The 22715-nt window shown below is 42.3% G+C and overlaps 1 protein-coding gene across 1 annotated transcript; it reads left to right on the plus strand.

The window, feature by feature from the left end:
- Nucleotides 1–485: 485 nt before the first annotated feature.
- On the plus strand, nt 486–21212 carry LOC306934074 (glutamine--fructose-6-phosphate aminotransferase [isomerizing] 1). Its single transcript, XM_079516536.1, has 19 exons — nt 486–634; nt 3139–3246; nt 3615–3719; nt 3965–4090; nt 4488–4546; nt 4640–4774; nt 4863–4924; nt 5653–5732; nt 5823–5925; nt 6624–6787; nt 8702–8797; nt 9294–9391; nt 10115–10235; nt 10637–10794; nt 14529–14643; nt 15614–15741; nt 16141–16308; nt 17279–17440; nt 18385–21212. Exons 1-19 carry the CDS (start codon nt 628–630, stop codon nt 18427–18429), a joined length of 2040 nt encoding a protein of 679 aa, XP_079372662.1. The 5' UTR covers nt 486–627; the 3' UTR covers nt 18430–21212.
- The last annotated feature ends 1503 nt before the right edge of the window (nt 21213–22715 follow it).

Genomic DNA, 22715 nt, shown 5'->3' on the forward strand with positions numbered 1-22715 from the left:
CTTTAAATGAGGTCGACCAGATTAATGTGTTGTAAGTATCCCGTGTAGCCTATAGCCTACCCTATATTCTGTATGTCTTTTACAGCAGTGACTTTTTCATGTCAAGGACCCCCATAGACCTATATTCATGGCTGCCTGCACCCTACAGGATCCTACTGTAATAAAGCTAGCACAACCCCCATTTCGCATATATTTGGCAGTATATAGGAATATAAATAATATAGTTTCCTATTCGTTCATTTCGTTGATATGTTTAGTTCAAGTCACAATGTGTGTGGATTCATGTGGATGATTCGATGTAATGGTGCCATCTCACCGCCTGCCTGCCGGAGCCCTACCCAGGCCTTAGAGTATACTCAGAGTAATCTACTCTGAGTATACTCAGACCCAGTCGCTCGCGCACGGGACGGATCTGCATCCTGGCTGCCACGTCAGGAGACTGAGGAGAGCCTGCGTCCGTAGGTTTAAGTTGAGTGTCAGAGAGCTTGAACCAATCGAACGAACGTATGGAAATTAGCACTTGACTCTGATCCAATGACACTATAGGGAGGCGGGTCATACTTGATAGTGGGTTACCAGATGCGGAACTGACTGAACACAGCAGCTTTTGGCATCGACATTGCAGACATGTGTGGTGAGTAGGCTACTGAATAAAATCTGCATTACAGCAGCAAAATGTGCATTATACTAGGTAATATACGGGGTCATAACGTCACTCAACATAGAGCATAGCTGTCGCCTGTCGCATCTGTTGCCCAAATAACTAACTAGTGCTGAATCGTTTAAATAATCTAGGGTGGCTAACTTTAGCCAGCCAAAGCTATTCATTTCCCAGAGGATATATTGCATATCTGGTAGTGGTGGTAGCTACATGAGGCTGCGATGTATCATTTGCTACTTGTTGATGTGGGACACAGAACGTTGGTTAAACCCTAGTGATGATGTTTGCCTCCGTTAGCCTGTGCAGTGTGCACATCACGCCCATCTCTCTTATAACCCCTGCATTTGGGATACCGTCATCCAAAACCAAAATACAAAAAAAGGTTCCGAAAGGGACTAGCCCATCTCTATACATCTCTCCCTTGAAGTCCCTTCTCTCTGTGTTATACTCTTGTTATTACTAGCACAGACAGTCACAGACATAGCAACTTATCTTAGTTTGCATTAAGACTGTCAGATCTGACGTGTCTCTGAATCAAACATACATCTCTGATGACAGTCTCGATCCAAGGCTATGAACATGTGTATATATATACATGTATAATTATCAGATCCTGATAATCCTGGTTCCTGGAATATGAAATATGAGAGATTTGACACTGCACCCGTGTATAGTCTGTATAGCATAGCACCCCGCAGTGATACATCTGTTCAAGGATTGCCTGTGGCACTTTTTCTGTCTCCCAGTCTCTTACTACTCACAGGTGATAACAGCTACCCTGTCTTCCATCACTCTCACCCTGTAATGTTTGTGTAACAGGGTCAATGCAAGGCATTGGGCTGCCGGAGACATCCTGACCAGCTTTAATTTAACATGGGTTGGCTTGGAGGATTTCAGATTTCCCTCTGTTTTCATAAACAAAGATGGGCTTTGTGTTTGCAGCGCAAACTTTGCACCCACACCCAGTCACATACTCCTAGGCAGTTTGCCCTTAGCTACCTTCTGCTGCCCCCCTCCCTCCCTTCAGTCTTGACTGCTCTCAAAGGATGCTCTGTTAAATTCAACATTAATGGTTCTTTGGGGCTTGAACACAGACACATTTATTTCAAATGTATCCAAAGTCTTGACTATCACTGGAGTCTCCAGGCTCCGTCCCCAATATTTACATGCATGAACCTAACCCTGTAATTTGAAATCTACTAAATAAAGATGTTTGCCAAGTTGTAGATGTGCACATTCTACACATTTCCCAAATAAATGTTATTATGTAAATGTTACAATATATAGTTTCTTGGTCAGAAGAACAAACCAAAACAGTGACACGATGTCACATTGACCATGTGTGGAATCTGCTTCCCAGGCTCCCATGCTTATCATTTGCAGTTTGACAGATACCATTCACTCCCAGCAAGAGATAGTGTTGCGAAGGCTTTCACTTAGAGTTCCATATATGGGATAACCCATAGTCCCATATATGGAGACAACAGCAATATCCAGCGCTGACATCAGATTAATGTAGAAACTCCAAAGATGGATATACTAGACTTGCACAGCATAAAAGGCGGCTCCCATGGCTTCTAAACCTGAGATTCCAGGCAACGCACGCGGTATCTCCAACAGGTCAACATATACGAATCAAGGTATCTGGCTTTACAACCCATATACCTTGAATGGCTTGTATTACCTTGGGTACGAGTCTTCTAGATGAGACAGAATAACTGGCTAATGGCTAAGCAACTCGTATAGCATTGAAGTAGAGGTTTCCACATCCCGGTTAAGTTCGTATCGAACACCACTGTAGCGGGTCCTAACGAAATAATCAGCATTGGTTCGAGCTATTTTACAGATGGCATACCAAACACCCACCCCATAGCATAGGCCATCTCCATTGTTCAATCAGGTTTTACTGCCAGAGCATAATAAAAGCATGCTCAGTTGTTTCTCATTGTAAAACTGGTTTTTCTTGTTCATCCTCATCTCTCGTTAACTACTCTAGTATTGTACATAGAATAAAAGAGTTTGGTGTCACAGGTGTAATTTGGTCTCTTAGCTTTTTTTGTTTTTGTTTTGTTACTATATTTAGCAAAGATAGTAGAGATACAGGAGAGTAAGGGCAGAGAGTGAGGGAAGGACATACAGTACAATGCAGGTCTAAGCTGGAATCCAACCTTGGATATTGCGATTATGTGCTGCTTGATGCACTATCCAGCTGACTTCATTTTAGTATCATTTACAGTATATATTTTAAAATGTTGTGTTTTAATTAACCAAGTTAATTGTGAACCAGTTTTCATTTACAATAATGATCGGGAGACGCTTCCTTAGCGTAGGTCTGTGTTAGTGGTGAATGCAAAGACAATTCCTGTTCTTCAATCATGATACTATGGGGCTGTCCCCAACAATGACATTACTAGATGTGGGCTAGTTGACAAGTGAGCCTATGCATTTGGTTTGAGAGACTATGTTTCCCTTCACAGGAATATTTGCCTATCTGAACTACCATGTGCCAAGGACTCGGCGTGAGATCCTTGAAATCTTGCTCAAAGGTCTGCAGCGTCTGGAGTACCGGGGTTATGACTCTGCTGGTGAGACAGATAGAAAAACAGCATTGTTACCACTGGCATGTTTATCAGCTTTCTTTTCCATCATGGAAAACCCTGCTTCACAATGTAAAGTTCACATTGTATTTGATAATGCCAGGAAACTGTGTTTTGCTTCTCATTTATCACACATTTGCAATATATTGACTTCCTCTTTGCCTCTTTGATTTTAGGGCTACTTTAGAATAATGCCCCATGTTCACTGTTAGATTGTGCTCAATTTAGAGGCCATGCAAAAGTTCTGCTGTTGTCTGTTTTCGGGTTGATGTGTTTAAACATCTCAGAGACCCATAATAATTGTATGGTTTCAAGCATCTCTGAGACTCTTTAAGAGTTATCCTTGCTTTTTTCAGGTGTTGGAATTGATGGCGGAGGAATGGAATGGAAGTCAAATGTCAGGCCTATCCAACTGATCAAACAGCGTGGCAAAGTAAAAGCTCTCGATGAGGAGATACATAGTAAGTGTCTTTGATGTCTCAAATCCTAATCTCACAGCATGTGACATCCCAGTATGACTAAGCTATACATTCCAGGAGTACTCCGCATGAATGTCAGTATGTCTGACTCTCCTTCGCATTTGTGTGAAGTGCTGAGTGTGAGCCTCTGGGTATTTCAGCCTACATTGTGGACGGTGCACAGAGCACTGAACATAATGATTCCTAGTAGAATAAATGTGGGTGTTGTGTTTGTGTGCAACAAACAGAACAGCAGGACATGGACCTGGATGTGGAGTTTGATGTCCATGTGGGCATTGCTCACACCCGCTGGGCTACCCATGGTGTGCCTAGCCCTGTCAACAGCCACCCACAGAGGTCTGACAAGAACAATGGTTAGTCATGCCCTTAACCAACATTATACATACATCATCAGGTTTAAGAATTCATAGTTATTGTTAAGATCAGTATTCGGTATCTGTCCCAAAGAAGGAAACCAGAAGAATATCTATAATGTGTAATTTCACGGTACACATTCAATGGTTAGATTGTTTTCTTCCTGACTTTATTTTACGCTTACTCAGAGTCCAAATAAAGTGTGCTCAAACGATTTACACTGTTTCTGTCACCTCCATCTAACAGGCTGATGCATCCTGTTAGATGGAGGTGAGTTTTACATTAGCTGGGCATTGGCTTACTACACATTAGAGGGCAGGGCACCATTTGTTTGTTTCTTTGGACAGCCTTTTAATCATGGTCTCTTTAACTCTTTGTTGATCTTTTTCTTCACAGAATTCATTGTTATCCACAATGGAATTATCACAAACTACAAAGACCTTAAGAAATTTCTGGTGAGCTATTATTTTAATTGTAGAATTAATTTGGAAGTCTCTAAGAGAGAGAGAGTGAGACAGGCCTCTTAATGGCTCCTTGATTTTCTACAGGAGACCAAAGGTTATGAGTTTGAGTCTGAGACCGATACAGAGACCATTGCCAAGCTGATGAAGTACATGTATGACAACCGGGAGAGCGATGACATGAGTTTTGCTACTCTGGTGGAGAGGGTGACCCAGCAACTGGTAAGAACTTCCCCATGCACAGCACAACTGCTGAAGTGGTGAGTAGACGAGGCTCTCTCTAATCATGTCTTTGTGCCTTATCTCGTAGGAGGGAGCTTTTGCCCTGGTCTTTAAGAGTGTCCATTACCCTGGACAGGCAGTTGGCAGCAGGTACCCCTCTTCTACTACTGGCTGTTTCATGCTAGTTTTGTTCTAATTATTTCTACTATTCTATCTAGTTCTAATTATTTCCTTATTACAGAACTGTAATAGTGTTCTACAGTTTGCAACTGTAGAACACTACAACCTGGAACTGAGTTTGTAATGTTTTCCCTAGCAGATCTCGAATGGTAAAAACCAGTTTAAAAAAAAAGGTTTACGGTTACCATAAAGGTGGCCTTACACTAGCCAATTTTTTTCAATCTGAAATCTGATAGCACCACACACTACAGGATAATCGGAGCGGGGCAGAGCAAATATCAAACATTCTTGATGTTGATCGGGCCGATCCCGATCGCGCTTTGAGCGGTCGGGCACCCCCGAGCGTCAAGAATCGGCTAGTGTAAGGCCACCTTAAGCCTAAGAGAGATTAATTTGTGCATTATGATGTTTCTTTGTGCTTTAATTGTGTGTGTGGTTAAAAAATCAGAAAGGATATGTTTTGTGGAGATCAGATCATGTAGTTGAGCAAAAACGTGTGAGTCTTTGTTTGCTCCAGAGCTTATATATTGAGATTTAATGCAAATATCTTTTTGGAAATATCCAGAGAGGTAACTTTAGGCTTGGTCTACAAAAATGCACAATCCCTGTAGCACTCTGTAGTGAAGTGTGTGCTGTGTAGATGTAAGTTATATGTAATTATCCTATACCATATGTCATTTTAGTCTAATTTAATCTAGGAGGGGAGGTCCTCTGCTGATTGGAGTGAAAAGTGATCACAAGCTGTCCACGGATCACATACCTATCCTGTACCGCTCCAGTAAGTTTGACTTTACGTTGTTTTCTAAGTCGTCTGTGTTATTATCAATATTACTGAGATGAAGTGTTATCTTTTGGTCTTCCCCTCTAGCTGGTAAAGACAAGAAGGCCTGCCCTCTGCCCAGGGACCAGGACACCTGTCTGTTCCCTGAGGATGAGAAGTCTGTAGAGTACTATTTTGCCTCTGATGCGAGGTAAGCACCTACCCCCCCCTCCCTTCCCACCTACCCCCCCTCCCTTCCCACCGCCTCTCATATGGGGCTTTTCCCATGCATGACACAGTGACGGTGACACCCTCTAAACTCGACTCTGCCTTTTTTGTATGAAACTAGGAAGTATTTCCTAGTTTCTTTCGTTTTGGTATTATATTACCTCAAGGTTCCAAGTGAGTTGAGACGATACCAAAAGGTGACATGAAAACACTCCATGAGATCAGTCAGAGAGAACGATCATGACAAACTCCCTTATATGCATGCAAGCTACTGAATATTGTTAACAAACTTTTAAACTATTTTAAATGATTCTATATTGAGCGCCTGCATGGCGTAATTCTCGGCTAAAACGTAATCAGAAACTGTTTTTGTTGGACTACACACGTTAAATGGAGATCTCAACTTGAGCATTGAATAGCACACTGACCACGACCAACTAGATTGAGAGGTCCTATCTGCAGTGGAAAATGGAGTAAAGCAAGTAGAGTCGACGTTGAGATCGTACCTACCGTACCTTGCAATGGAAAAGTACCAATAGTTGTTCAGTTTGCTTACTTTTGGGTTGTGAGTTTAGTCTAGACGTATAATCGTATTACACAAACATTGTCAACCTGTGGACTATAAACAAAGTCACCAGAGGGATTTGTATTTAATTTCTTTCTCCTGGTGTGTTGTGGTAGCGCCGTGATAGAGCACACCAACCGGGTGATATTTCTGGAGGACGATGATGTTGCTGCTGTGATAGACGGGCGACTGTCCATCCACCGGATAAAACGCACTGCTGGAGACCACCCGGCACGCGCCATCCAGACCCTGCAGATGGAGTTGCAGCAAATCATGAAGGGTAAGCCAGACTACAGAATTCAGTTCTCCAACTCTATCTCCTGCCTGTACCACAACCAGTAGCTTTGTCAGGAATGGGATAGACACCTACACAAAATGAATTGTTTATATATGTCTTCCTCCTCTTATTTCAAGACCCTTAGCCATAATGTGTCCTTTCCTGTTATTATGCACATAAACCTATTATTATGCAGATGGTAAGGCAGAAAGAATTTCTAATTGCTATATTACTTACGTGGCTCACAGCCTCCAGACATGGAGTCTGTTGTCATCACTCACTGCCAGGTAGTTATCTTCCTGACTGGTTCACTCACTGCCCCAGGGAGACTACAGCATCAAAGGGACCAACTGAGATACTTTAAATGCCCCTTCTGCAGGACAGTACCCTCCCCTTGCACTCTCTGTACCTGAGCTGGGTGTATGCAGGTCTGGAAAATATCATAATCACGGTTACATTATTTTATGTCTTAAAAAGTCTAAAAAATATAAAAACTCTGTCTTTCGAAAAACAAGACACTGTCTACTAACGACATAGCTTCCCTGTGCAATATTAAGCTATGAATAAAGTGTACCAGTCAGCTTCACACTTGTGCACACACTGGGACATCCGGTGGTGACGTCAGTGTGAGAGGTACGCTTCTTCTGCTGTCCTCCGAACCCCACTACTTATAGTAGTTATCAAAGTCTATTTTATGGTAAAGCAAACCTAGTCTAGTAGTGAGGAAAAGAAGAAGAAAGGACAAGGACGGACCGCAATTAACACTTGCTTAGCGACGAAGAAGCTTGACGAGACACACCATGAGGAGACGGCGAACTTGAACATGAACATGGCGCTGCGGGTGGTCGTGACGAAGCAAACGAGTGGGGAAAATCTCGCTGCCTGTGTGGTTCGTGAAAAAAATAAGTGCCCTGATGGACCAAAGCTTACTGCCCTGACTACAACACTGGAGGGCTGAGCTGTGTTTAGAATAACAGGGTGAGCTGAGTGGTGTGGTTTACTGTACGCAGTATGCACATGGCAGTGTGAGCTGAACTGTGATGTGATTGGGGACAAAATATACAGAGTTGGAGAAATTCTATAAAAAAAAATGATTGATGCACTTAATCCCTCATTTGAAATAATTTGAAATCAACATGGTCACACATATTTGCATTCTGTCTTTTGGGTCATGTTTATTTCTACTGGTAAATTATGTTATATTTGTTTTCATTATATTAATTCTACTTTGTATTGAATGGTCTTAAAATGTAACTTGCTGGAACATTCAGTCGACCTGCTGAGTTGATACCATGACCTTATTTAATAGATTTTATTTAAGTGCCCCATGAGGGAGCATTTTCTAGGCCCCCAGTGCTCCAGCAGAGGGCAGAGATACACTGCTGTTGGAAGGACTAAAGACATTCCTTTGTGGTCCTGTCATTAAATAGCTTTTATTTTTTCTCTCTCTCACTAACTCCACGGTTTCAATTCCTGGAGCCATTCTGCTGAATAACCTAATTCGCATGACCCAAATTTCTGTCAGAAGCAGGCTGGAAAATACTTGCACATCTCATTGTTATTTTTAAAAAGAAAGAACACTTGCACCGTTTTGTTTTGTTTTAATTCAAGAAATGGCTTGTGCTAGAGCACTAGTTGAAGAAGTACACTGCTAAAAACAGCATTGCTCTTATCTACTTACTTAGTGCATACATGAGAGTTGACTTATCACCAAAACATTGTTTAAAAAGTTTATTTTCCGAACCTTATTATCAACAGGACTTTAATGTGCATCAGCTTTGGCAATATCTACTTTTTCAGAGTGCCCCATGTGGGTTTACACTTTATGAATTTTGCATCACTGTGCTCCCTTGATGCGTTTACATTTATTAGCTTTGGACATCATTCTAAATTGTTTTCCTGTTCATACCACAACAGGCAACTACAGCTCGTTCATGCAGAAGGAGATCTTTGAGCAGCCGGAGTCTGTGGTCAACACCATGAGAGGAAGGGTCAACTTTGATGACAACACAGGTCAGCAAGGTTTCTGCTCAGTTTTCCACAGTGGAGCAGTAAAGGAATAACGCGGCTTGTAACGGCACAATGTTCCACCCTGTCCCATTTTCCACCTCCAACATTTACACATTCATAACACTACAATCGCCAAGATTCTAATGCCTCCAGCTAAGTGCCAACAGTTTCAATGCTTTTTTCCCCCAAAAAACCACACCACAGTAATCTGTTGAATTTTACAACTCCCAAAAAGTATAAACATATATCATGTGTAGCATAATAACTCAACATTAACATGATACATTTTTGTTTAAACCTTGAGAGCCAAGATGGAACTCGCCGTATTGGTGCACATTATATACATTTGGAATATATACAAAGGCAAAAAACTCTTGGCAGTTATTGTGGCAAAACATTCTTTCTTGACTGAGTCATGTCATGTGTTCTTAAATGCTCCCTGGAACTAGGTAAGACATGGTTGGGAATGATGGATTGACTGTACAGTTTGCCTTCTCAGTGATATTGGGTGGACTGAAGGAACACATCAAAGAGATCCAGAGGTGTCGAAGGATAATTCTTATTGCTTGTGGAACCAGCTACCATGCAGGGGTGGCGGTGAGTTCACAAATAACATTACTTTTATTGTGAAATGAATGGTACTGTGTGATGGGGGATGGCAGATTTAAGATGTCAAACTAATTGGAGCTAGGTATGACTACACACCTGTTGTGCATACCCCCCCTGGCTATCTACAACACAATACACCAAGGCATGGCAAACTTAAAACCATCAGTGTGTTTGTAAATACGCTCTGAGATTCTGCTTAGATTTTAGACTTCTCTGCTGTTGACATCATACTAGTGTGCTCTGATATTATGAACGATTAGTAATAATGCTGATAGATACTGTTTCACACTGTTCTTATTTTCAATTGCGTTGGGTATTTTTGTTTTTTACATGGAACACTTGTTCCTAGATTAATAAGCCTATCTCACAGAATGCTAATGTTAAAACACCACTATTTACCGGAAGTGGGCGTGGAAAGCGGGCTGTGAGATAGGCCTATTAGAATTTGAACTGCAATGCACAAAAACGAGTTGGACATCGATTGGTTCCCAAATGTGTGCCATGAGAAAAGTCTGTCTGTAGTCTCTGTACCATATATATGCAACTATACAAAAAGTATATATTTTTTATTTGCTATATCAGAACTCAAGTCATTTCCATAAACCACTGTCCTAATTGTATGTGGACACAGGTGTGAGGTTTGTGTCCCCAAGCTGTGGCTGGCTTGTTTCAGATAATGATGGTGAGCAACACTGTTCTGTTCTTTACCAGACCCGCCAGGTTCTGGAAGAGCTAACTGAGCTGCCTGTCATGGTGGAGCTGGCCAGTGACTTCCTGGACAGGAACACTCCCGTGTTCCGAGACGATGTCTGCTTCTTTATCAGCCAATCAGGTGGGGAGTTCAGTGCCACCTGGACCTTATGTGCATTCCACGTTTGTCCATCATTTTCCATTTGAAGTTACTGAACCTCACATTCAGCTGCCAGAAAAAAACAAATTCTCAATGCAATACAACATTTCTTGTACCCCATTATTCATGTTAATATTTATGTGAAGGAGAGCTTCATCAATTGTCTTATAGCTTTGGTACGCTCCACTCTCAGAGATTGTGCACACCCAACATAAAAACAAATGGGGCGTTCACAACCTCTGAGACATGCCACGTGTTCCATGTTGAGCTGTCTCTTATCTGATGGCTCCGTATTGCAAAAATAATGTCTGACAGGCAAATAAATCATAATTATAAAGTACATTACTTAGCATGTTACGTAACCTTCCTGTCCCTGCCCCCAGGAGAGACAGCAGACAGCCTCATGGCCCTGCGATACTGTAAGGAGAGAGGGGCTCTGACCGTGGGTGTAACCAACACAGTAGGCAGCTCCATCTCCAGAGAAACGGACTGTGGGGTCCACATCAATGCTGGGCCTGAGATTGGCGTGGCTAGCACCAAGGTGAGTCCCCGAGTCCCGACTGTCATTTCTTTGAAGATTACATTTATTACTCTTCTGCTTAGTTGGGACACCACACAAAGTGAGGGGAAAATAAGTGTGCAAATGTAGTGTTATGTAGGTCTCAGGCCAGGAACTGAACCCTGGACACTGGTTGTATGTGCGCGTGACTGCGTCTAGGAACCGATATGCAGAACTGAAATGTAATTATTTGTATGGATACCCACCATGTGTTTTTCGGTTCCTACTTGGAACTGAATTTTGGTACCCAATACTACCCTAATACCAATACAATACTGCCCTCTGAAGAAAAGGTCAGTGAAAAACACAAAGGCCAAATTCCAATACCCAAAATCGCGGCCACTCGCTGGAGTGATCGAGTGTGAGATTAGGCGAGATTTTGGGTATTGGAATTTGGCTAAACACTCCCGTTTGTCAACCATTACTACTAAGGTGTATTTGAGCAAGGCAATTAGTACCCATTTGCTCCACTGTAGTTGCTTAAGCTAAATTCCAATACCCAAAATCTCGGCCACTCACTCACTTACACTCGGTCACTCCAGCATGGGGGTATTACAGGGAAATTGCTGACCTGCTGAAATATGTGACTATCTTGTTGACTACACATAACTTACATGGAGGTCTTTAAATACCGCTACATTGACCTCTGCTAATAAACAAACCACAATGATTTACGTTCGGATGCTGACATTATGTGATTGTCTACATAGATATTAAAAAAATATAGATGCCTCATTGGTCGCTGCACTTTCGTTGGAGAGACCTGTCTCCAACGGGAGGAGGAAGTCAAGCGGAATCTTGGAAGGCAAGTGCTGCTGGGAAAGAGGGAGTCACGCCTCTTATTGGCCTACCGAACGTCCCCTTCCATTCTTCCGTTTTGCTTCCGCTATGCTTCACAAGGAATCTCGGGAAAGCTTGCCAATGCAATCCAATCACGCATCGCCATTGCCTCCCATTGCCTCCCGTTGCCTCCATGTTGCCTGCCGTTGAGATACAGACGCTCCAGAGCCGGAAGAGGCGTCTACCTTTATATGTCTATGATTGTCTACATGATTGTCACATATTTCAGCAGGTCACCAATTTCACTGTAACACCACCATGCTGGAGTGAGTGAGTGAGTGGCCGAGATTTTGGGTATTGGAATTTGGCTTTTGTGTCTGAGAGTTTGTTAGTGAACTTCAAGGTATAAACTAATCCATTGAATGCATGCAGTGCCAAACAGGACGTTGCAGTAGAAGAGCACCTGGGTCCAGTCAGCTTTCTCTGGATAAATAATAAGAAAAAACCCTATCCTGATGTCTTTACCATTGTCCCCATTCTTCACAGATTGTCTCATAGATTCTCAGTGGCCAATAAAAAGTACACTTTCTCTTCATCGTCTGTTTCTATATAGCTCCTATGGTGGGAAGAAATTCCAGCAGGTTGGAATATCTGGAAAATATCTCCATCCAGAAGGGAATAGCTGTCCTCTAAAGGGCTAGGCTTAAGGGCAGGGGGAATTCCTTCTACTCCACTCCTAGGCGACCCAGCTGGTCTTATTCAATTGGTGGTGTAGGTGATATAATTCTAGCGGTACAGTATCATTTTCATTTAGCTGCAGGGAAGGTTTTGCATTGCCCTGGCCTACATAATGGCCTGGTAGTTATTGACAGGCCATGGTTATTCTCCCAACTCAATATTGAGTTTGAAATAAATGGACAGCATTATCTTATATGATCTCTCTGACATAAGAGAACATCATTATATTTGATATGTTCCTCCAGTTGGAAGCTGCCACATCGATCTAATGAGCGGTGGAGAGTGCTGATATTCTCATTTGTACCCGTGTACATTTGGGATCCAATGGGTTTCTCTCTCTTCCCCCGCTCTGAGCCTACAAGGTTGCCAGAAGGGCTCACAGGAGAGTGCTAAGACCTGAGGCGGCGTAGCCCCAATCCTAGCTAGTGAGCAGAGAGAAAAGCAGCAAGTCCCTCCCTGGCCCAACTCTTGGGCTTGGCTCAGCAAGTCTTGCACTGCTCCAAAGCCCCAGAGCTACGAGACTGGAGAGCAGAGCACGCCTCAGAGACGCCATCATTTACTGCTTGGCTGACTGGGCCACACACCCACACCCATCTCAGCCTTAGCTCATCACATCACAAGAGAGGAGAGGATTCGCCCAAGTACTAAACTCCACATAGTCCTTTTGAATACTCTTGCTGACTGTCCTTAGTGTTAATTATAGCATTTCTGATGAATTCTTCCCTATCTTTCCTTTTAAGAGGAAGAAAATGCAACATGATGGTTTTCCATTCAAATGTAATTGAATGCCATCTTCTCAGATACAATGGCATTGCCCAGAAAGATTTTACAAATAAATTGTGAACACAAATCCAACACACTGCAAACTGTGTGTGTGTGTGTGTGTGTGTGTGTGTGTGTGTGTGTGTGTGTGTGTGTGTGTGTGTGTGTGTGTGTGTGTGTGTGTGTGTGTGTGTGTGTGTGTGTGTGTGTGTGTGTGTGTGTGTGTGTGTGTGTGTGTGTGTGTGTGTGTGTGTGTGTGTGTGTGTGTGTGTGTGTGTGTGTGTGTGTGTGTGTGTGTGTGTATATTTCAAATCCCTTAAGGCCTCTTAGAGACACTGTCATCAGTGTGTGAACAGCTGGCATGTTCTGCATGACATACACTTCATCTTGCGCTATACAGATGAAGTCACGCGACCATTGAATAGCAACACAGTTTACTATGCGGGTTAGATTTGCATCCACAACTGAGTTGACTTTGTTGAATGTCAGTTTTTGAAAGAGTTTTGAAAGGGCTGTGGTTAGGGGGGGAGGGGGGGGGGGGGTTGTCAGGCAAAATAGCGGTATAAAGGTTTTATGACCATACCCTTGGCCCAAGATGCTGGCATTGCTGAGCCCAGAGGGTCCTGTGAAATGGTTTGGAGGCGTTCTGTACCCATTTGGGAGATTAAATCGGCATTCAAGAAGCGAGGCCAAGCGAGATATAAAGGGATAGAAAAAGAGACGGGAGACGACAAAAGGTTTGAAGTCTCCAAAGGGTTGGTGTCTCTAGCATTTTCAGAATTTGGCGACCGTTGTTTTCTAGCTTTAGTTTACTCCAGTGAATGGCAGGTGTTTTATGTTAGGGGTGGTGTGTCAGTGGACAACCTTTATGAGATGTGTTCATTAGTTGTGTCTGTGCCACAATGAGTGATGGGCTGAGCTTCACTCCATGCTGCCTGCTTACCCAGCCTATGCTTAAACCCAGCTCTCCACCCCCCTCTCATCTGGTGCACATTATTAGCTGGAGACACAGTTTGTGATCAAAGCACACAAACAAGAGGCTCAAACTCTACAAACTGAGGTGCATGCTGCAGTGGAGATCTGTGTGTTTATTCTTTTAGGGTTTCCATATCTTTGGCATGGGGTGAGAGAGTCAGTGTTTTAATGTAGAGCATGGAAACTGGGAAGATGTATTATAGTATCACCTTTCAAAGAGGTAACACCAGGGGGGAAAGTTGGGACGACCTCCTGTCTCCTTTTTATTGGTCATTGTAGATGCACCTATATGCTCTGGTCACTTCCAGGGTCAAGCTAACTAGCAATACTTCCAGTCTCAGTTCTTACCATTTCAAACACTGTTGAGAGCACCAGCTAAATATGTAAAATGCTGTTAATTACATCATATCAGATAGACATTAATCATTTCTACCTTGTGTTTCCATTTTGCTGCTCTGCAGGCCTACACCAGCCAGTTTGTGGCCATGGTCATGTTTGCACTGTTGATGTGTGACGACAGGATTTCCATGCAGCCAAGACGTCGTGAGATCATCCAGGCCTTGAGAATTCTGCCAGGTAAATCAAGCTCACTGGTTTCAGCGGGGAGGGATATCCCAATCACATAAGATTAGGGTCAGAAGAACAACACCACCTGCAGAAAATGCTATCCTCCCCCTGAGACTGTTATTGCTGTTGTTCAAACATTACCATTGGATGAAGAAGCTGATGTAGCCTGATACTCATTCTGAATTTTCATTTCGTTTCACTTCATTATTCAATCACCAGAACATACTTTCTTAATGGGTGTGGCTAGCGATTCAGGGCTGGAGCCAGGCTAAAGCTGATGTGGAGAGACCATGTCAAATAATGATTGAAGAATGTCTGGCTGGCTCTGCATAGACATGATGCTGTCATCTAGCAGTGTATTGACATTATCAGTCAAGGATGCTGTACTGTACATCCCAGAATTGTTTTGAAATTGCGACTCTTTAAAAAAGCATCCAGAATAAAGGGTTGTTTTTCGTGCCCTTTTTGTCAGCCAAGTGGATGGCTGACAGATTTTTGTCTCCGCCAGGCTGAAAGGCATGGCCAATACTATGTTTTGCACCCTGTCTGTCCGAGTGTGTGTTTTCTGTAGACTATACTACGTGAGTGCTGGTATTCTTTTCTATAGACTGTATCTTCCATAACCGTGCACCCGTGACATTTATGACGTGGAAATACTCAACCGAATGCTTGCTTTTGTCAAGTGACACAAGGAATTAACGATCATACTTTGTAAATCAAATCTGAGAGACGGATGGAGGAAGGTGGACAAGTATAAGAGAGATAGGCAGACTTTGGTGTTCTGTGCTATTTCCGTGGCTTGTACGTAGAAAGTCAACTGTATACAAGGCTTATATTAGGACTGGCTTCCTAGCTGAGTTTTGTGCTCTAATGAGTGCACCTTTCTACTTACACCTTTGCTGCCAAAATATACCTCATCAATTTTGTCCTGATAAGATCCTTTTCTTCTCCCGTGCTGTATCTACGCTTGGTTTTGTAGATCTGATTAAGGAGGTGCTGAGTTTGGATGATGAGATCCAGAAGCTGGCGACAGAGCTCTACCAACAGAAGAGTGTTCTGATCATGGGCAGAGGTTATCATTATGCCACCTGCCTGGAAGGAGCTCTGGTAAGCAAGTGAAGCCTGATTATAAGCTTGTAGTGAGCAACATTGTTGTAGGATAGAGTATAAACGACAGGAAACCTCTCTCCAAAATGCATCCAAAAATGTATTTTAACAGTTTAACAAAAATACATACATTGAGAAGAATGTATGTCCGCATGCACACTGTTATTAGAAGATCCCAGGTTCAACTTTATTACTAATTGCTATGACATTTCAATCATTAAAGGTCGCTTATTAGAGCACTATCGTGCAGCCTGCGCTATCCTGTGGCACTATGTGCTATCCGTTAATTACGCACATTGTCACATACACCACTTTGTGCCATGTATATACACCCAGGTAAAGTGTCTTTTGGACAGGTGTGTTGTATCAAGCATTTAAAGTTATTTTCTTCCTCTGTAGAAAATCAAGGAGATCACGTACATGCACTCAGAGGGCATCCTGGCTGGAGAGCTGAAACACGGTCCTCTGGCTCTGGTGGACAAGCTCATGCCTGTCATTATGATCATCATGAGAGACCTCACCTATGTCAAATGTCAGAACGCCTTGCAGCAAGTGGTAGCTCGCCAGGTGAGTCGCAGTATGTCCTGCACATTATTGTGACAGGTTTCTGAGTAGGACAGGTTCCTGAATCCTATTTCTTGCCCTGAGAGTGTAAAAAATGTTCAGATGCTAGCTACCATGCAAAGTATTCCAAAATAATTGGTATTTCCGTATAACAAAATATTTTCAATCCTGATCATTAGGAGACCACTGAAAATAAGTATCACAATGCAAACTGTACAGAGACTTTTATCATGAAATGATTACTATATTTACCCAGGGTATCTGGGCTAAGCTCAAGAACTTGTTTCCAGCCAGGCCCTGCTCATAGAACACATTTCATCGTAGTGGTTCAATGCCTTGTTCAAGGGCACTTCAGCGGTGGTAATTTTAACATGTCGGACAGCTGATTCGAACTGGCGACCTTCCGGTATCAAGACCGCTCCGCTATCCGTTCGGCCACCGCTGCCATCATCCCTTCCACACTTCTTCATTCATCTCAATAAACACTGGGGATGGGTCATTTCTGTGTGACATCATTGCTGTCTGTAATCTACAGCAGGTGTCGTCTTGCATTCCAAGGCATAAATGTCTGAGTTGAAAGCAGGTATACTTCAGGGCTTGACCTATTATTATTTCTGAGAAGAGCAGGCCAATGGACAGAATGAATGAATATTTCTTTTGAATGAATATTTTATTTTCGTGTCCAGACAAATTGACCCATCCCACATGGGATTATCAGACACAGCAATTCAAAAACAGCAAAACAAAACAAAAACAATAACATTCAATAACAGCCATATGTCCATAATTCAATTTAGTTATACGTCACCCTTCACCTCCTATCCCATGCCCTATAAAGATACTCTGAGAAGGCAAAAACATGGTGAAAAAGAATCTCGACCACTGCCTCACTCTCGCACTCCACCAAGTTCAGATCAGGAGTGTGGACTTTTTCAGAAAATTGGAAATCTAAAGCTGCTTGTTTGGTTTACAGGGGCGACCCATTGTGATCTGCGACAAAGACGATTACGAGACCATCAAGAACTCGAGCCGCGTCATCAAAGTGCCTCACTGTGTGGACTGTCTCCAGGGCATCCTGAGCGTCATCCCTCTACAGCTGCTGTCCTTCCATCTGGCTGTGCTCAGAGGTTTTGACGTGAGTAGTACTGTCACTGATAAAGAAAAACCCTATGAAAGTCCATACTGACCACAAAGGCATCCCCTAGAGTAGGGGTTTTCAACTGATTATGAACCAGGGACCACCACCCTGACTGAGAATCAACCTGGGGACACTGTTGTGTTGGGAAGAGGGGGGATATGGGTGTGGCGTGGGGGGATTTTTTTTTTACCTTCCATATTAAACTCACATTGCTGTTCATTGTAACTTACTGTATGAGCGAGCAAACACATGCGATTGATTATGGGCATTTCCTTATAATGGTGACTATAATGGTACGATTTCCCTTGAGATTCTAACTCCATTTTCTGTGGAAGTTCTTGATGTCCGACTTCCCAGAAACTGAAAACATTGACGCGTCATCATCACATGTCACCAGGTCATTTACTGCATTGTTTCTCAACTTGTGGTCAATACAATAAATTAAAATACAAATCTTAATTTTCCTACATTACTACATGCATGGTCAGGGACCACATGCAATACCTTCACGGACCACCAGTGGTCCACGGACCACCAGTTGAAAACCCATGCCCTAGAGACAACACTGTTGATGCTACTGGCAAAGCAGTTCAAAGAGATCTCAAGAAGGCTGATGGTTGATGTTGTTTTCAAGTAATGGAGAGGTTTTTGGAGGCCTTGCCCAAATGTTATGCTGAAAAACAAGGATACATATTTATGTGGAGTGGACACACAATTCAATGGCTCGCGCCCACCACCTTAAATACCCCAGGCTTAGTATCTTTGTAGCCTGTGTGATGAGAACAGCTTTGGCTCAGGATTTGATAAAAGCAGCTTTTAAAGCAGCTGTATATCTGTCTCACACTCAAGTGAGACTCCATTTTATCATTGCAATTTGTCTCTATTATGTCTGGTCCTTTGGCTTGTACTTATAGTAAATGCTCTCTTTGTCATTGACACAGGTGGACTGTCCAAGAAACCTGGCCAAGTCTGTGACGGTAGAGTGAGCAGCACCACTTGTCACAAAACAACACTTCATATTGTTACACAGGGAGACGGCGTTGGAGCTGCTGTGCACAAACCGATACCAAGAGAAGACTATTTCCTATTTTGTGTTTCTTGTGTCATGGCTATTTTAATGCAACTGGTAATGTTATATTCAAACAAAAATACTGCATCTTGATACTGTCATTTTAAAGAAAAGAAACATCAACATTGTTGTCATATCATGATGTTACAAATGATTCTGTCCATGGTGGTGAGGTTTGGGTTAGCAGTGACATAAGCTGCTTTTTTTTTTTTCTTTCTTTCTTTTTTCATTGCTTAATTAGCACACAGCAACTAGAGAGCATCTGAAATGAAGAAATTGTATTCATGGAGCAGATTGTTGACAGCAGAGTTAGGTGTGGTTGTGATGTATTGAAGCCCTTTCTGAAGTTACTGGCAGCTAATCAATTAGTGTTTTTACACCACTTAGAAGTAAAAGGCTATCTTAAATCATTCCAAGCCATAGGTCTCTTCTCCTTGTCCCTAAGTGAAGCACCTTACAAAGTTTGTATAACAGGCTTAAAAGCTTTTGTTCTGGAGTTACTTGTACGAAGAGAATCTTGAGTTACTAGGGTTTTATGGTTGAAAGATACTGCGCATACAAAAAAGCTAAGAAGCTCATACACTATTGTGTGTAAAAAGTTATTGCCTGGCGAGGTTACCAAGTGCTCTATCCAGGCCAACCTCTGTCTTTGGCACCTTTTTAAATGTAGAAGATCTCAGAATTTGATCTCTGGCCCCTTTTAAATGTAGAAGATCTCAGAATTTGATCTCATCAGGATAGGTCAATTAGACGAGTCATGAGACCTATTTTAAAAGCAAGTTCTGTTAAATTGGTAGGTTAACCAGTTGGTGAATATGGACGTTTTTCTTTTTTGTAGATGAAACACAATGCCTTTTGATGCTTACAATCCTTATCCTGCTTTAATGTGGACCACTATACCAGTTATTTCATGCTTTGTTGGCTCATAGCTCTCAAGATACCTTTTGTACAATTTGTTGTCTCCAGTTTACAGTAAATAAAAACAATGAAGTTACTTTTGTAAGTACAACTTGCAATGTTACCAGCCCATAACCTCGCCACCATGACTACTGTGATTGCAATACTGGGACCATTTGTAGTTGTCTTTGTTATATTTTCCATTTTATTTTATATTAGTGGTGTTGTATTTTGATTTGTAATGTGAATGAGACTGAATATGCCCAGTCAAACCAAAAGTCACTGTCATTTGCAATGGCTTGGACAGTTGGAAACCAAAACATGTATGCATAGCTTATTAGGTTGTGTGGCAAAAAAGTGGCCTGTCCCGGGACCTAAGGGAGTGTACCATTATGCAGCAACGCGTTTCATTGTAGCTGCTATTTGAGCTAGTGGTTGAGAATTCAGCTGAAGGAAATTGAATTGCTCAGAAGTTAGTAGTTGCTAATTGTTGTGAGGAAGACTTTTTATTTTGAATTCATTTTATATTTTAGTCTAATCTTGCTTTTGCAATCAAGCCTTAACGTCTGTATAGGCCAGGGGTGGGCAACTGGTGGCCCGGGGCCACATGCGGCCCCCACCTTCACTTAATGTGGCCCACAGGTTAATATCAGAATACTGATATAGTATTGATTTCAGCTGTTACAAATACAATTCCAAACCTGCTTGATCAGCTATTTTTGCTACGACAGTAATATGCAATGTGGCCCTCTGGAGTGAGAGTGGAAATATATTGGCCCTCGCCATCGTCAAAGTTGCCCACCCCTGGTTTAGGCAATAGGCATACACTGTCTATTCATGATAGTATGTGTTACATTTTCAAAATAGAGCAGTGGTTCTCAAAGTGGTCTCTAGGGATCCTCGTGTTCCTCGAGTGTAGGGCTGGGTAATTAACCAAAGATATCTAGAAACTTATATTTAGTACCAATAACCAACTTAACCTTGCTCATGTATAGGTTAATCGATTAATCAAGAAGCATGCTCTTTTTTAATAGATATTTTTTCTTCTATATCAACAAATCAACACGGATTTTTTTTTTTTTTTTAAACTTTGTTTTTATTTTTATTTTTCGGTGAACAGGTCACATTGGGCATCACAGTACATTTTGTAATTGTTACAAGTCATTTGTTACATTCTATTATTAACTTTCATTGTGTTAGTTCCAGGTGGGTAAGGGAACCCTCTGAGTAGTTTCAGTTCGAACACGGAAACATTTTAATAGATATTTTTTTAATAATAGACTCAATTGTTTAGTCAACAACTTAACCCTGTGTTATACTTACGATGTCTTGCAAAAGTAGTGAAAATGGCCAATCTACAAGCTCACAACGCATCGTATTGATGCGTTGTAAGCTTGAAGTTTGTTATTTCAAAAATAATGGTTCGTTAATAGTAATCAAGCCAAAAAGTTTGAAATAATCTTGTCATTGCCCAGCCCTACTCGAGGGGGTTCCAAATGGACACTTACAGGTCTGTAACTCCTGAGAACGACAAACATTTTAGAACCACTGATATAGAGCTTTCTCTGAGCCAAGTGAAAGGAATGGTTAGAAAACTGGAGGATGTAGGACAATTATTACAGGTACATTGTGTAACCTAAATACTGTTAACTGTATGCCGGATATTCAATTGGTCTCTTGACTGGAAGTATGGACAAGGGAACTGCACTAAAATCCCAGGAACATCTGTTGGAAACTATTGGGTTGCTGGGGGAGTGGGGTACTATTTATTAGAACTGATGCAATAAAGTGTAATGTCATCAATTTAAACGTATTATCATTTTTGTTTAACATGTCAATATAACAAGAATAGTGGATATTATTTGTCTAACAGAACCAAATGAATTGGCACGGTGGCACAGTATGTAGTGCTGTTGCCTCACAGCTCGAAGGTCCTGGGTTCGATTCCCGCTGGGGACGCTGTGGGCACTGGGGGCGTGTTCTATCCTCCGCATCATCAGTGCCCATACCCGAGGCGGGTTTGGTGAAAGGGCCTTTCTTTTTTTGCATGTTCTCCCCGTGTCCCCTAGGGTAGGTAGGTAGGCTATACCCCATAGCTATACCCTCACAAAAAACATGCAGTAATCCTGGTCTCTAAACTACCTCCCCCTGGCCAGCCGGGGCGTCTGATGGAGGGGAAAGGAACTGGTCGGATTAACGCGTTCCTTCCACGCGCTACGTCCGGCCGGGGAAACTTCCCCCTGTCAGGTGAAAAGCAGCAGCTTGGACTCCTCATGCATAGAAGGAAGCATGAGGTCAGTCCGCTGCCCCCCAGGTTGGCAGAGGAAGTGCACACCCAGGATAACACTGGGTGAAAAAATGGGTTGCAAAATCGTGGGATAAAATGTAAGGGTTAAAAAAAACAAATGAATCAAGGTATGACAGGCTTGTGTAATTTAATGATTTTATACAAACATTTAGAAAAAAAATAACAGTAAATGACAACAAAGGTAATTAAAATCAAAATACACATTCAACTTTCACAGAAGTAAGTAGTCCTTTAAAACAATGGCTTTTGTTGCCATCAGTAAAACAGTCATAAGGTCTTCAGGTACAGGATACATTTTCAGGAGTTTCTTCAGAAAGATGAAAGGTCCCAAATGATGGCAAGCACCTGTGCAGAATATCCAGTGATGGTCTTCATGGTAGACAATGTTGAGTTTAAAAAACCCTTTACAGTGACTATGAGAGCAATGGCTCGTCCGATAACCATTAACAGGACGGGCAGTGCTGCTCGAATAAGGGCCAGGATGGCTAAACAAACAGACAGGGAGCTTTGGCAAAGAGCAAAAATAGCACACGACACTGAACTGATTGTCTCGACCCACTCCAGACATTGTCTGCTTGTAAACCGCAAACGTGACCAATTGCTTCTCAGAGATTGTGATGAATGCCAGGTACACTGGGTGGGGAAACGGTCTTTGAAGTTAGGTTTTTCTCGGTGTTCCCAGGCTTCGTGCAAGATTACATCGGACAGTATCCACATAAGAGATGAATTTATTTTCAACATGGTTGAGAGGAAAAGAGCCACATTGATAGTAAGAACATGGGCAGCCTCCAGAACATGTTGATTGCAACGACTGACAACAACAATGGCTTCTACGACACCCATGGCTTTGAGCAAGAAAGTCACTCCACTCGGTCCTGTAAACTTAGCCTGTAAATCACAAAGATTTCAATTCAGAATGATCCTTTGTGCTCCATCCAAATGAGTCCCTCAACAACTAACATGCAGTGGCAAAAGTAGTAGCCTAGTAATCTGATTAA

Source organism: Electrona antarctica (assembly GCF_951216825.1).
Source record: "Electrona antarctica genome assembly, chromosome: 12".
Taxonomy (NCBI): domain Eukaryota; kingdom Metazoa; phylum Chordata; class Actinopteri; order Myctophiformes; family Myctophidae; genus Electrona; species Electrona antarctica.

Coding starts and splice junctions, on each gene's coding strand:
- LOC306934074 (XM_079516536.1), top strand. Junction 5,926..6,623: donor TATTTTGCCTCTGATGCGAG/GTAAGCACCTAC, acceptor GTGTTGTGGTAG/CGCCGTGATAGAGCACACCA. Junction 16,309..17,278: donor AGCAAGTGGTAGCTCGCCAG/GTGAGTCGCAGT, acceptor TTTGGTTTACAG/GGGCGACCCATTGTGATCTG.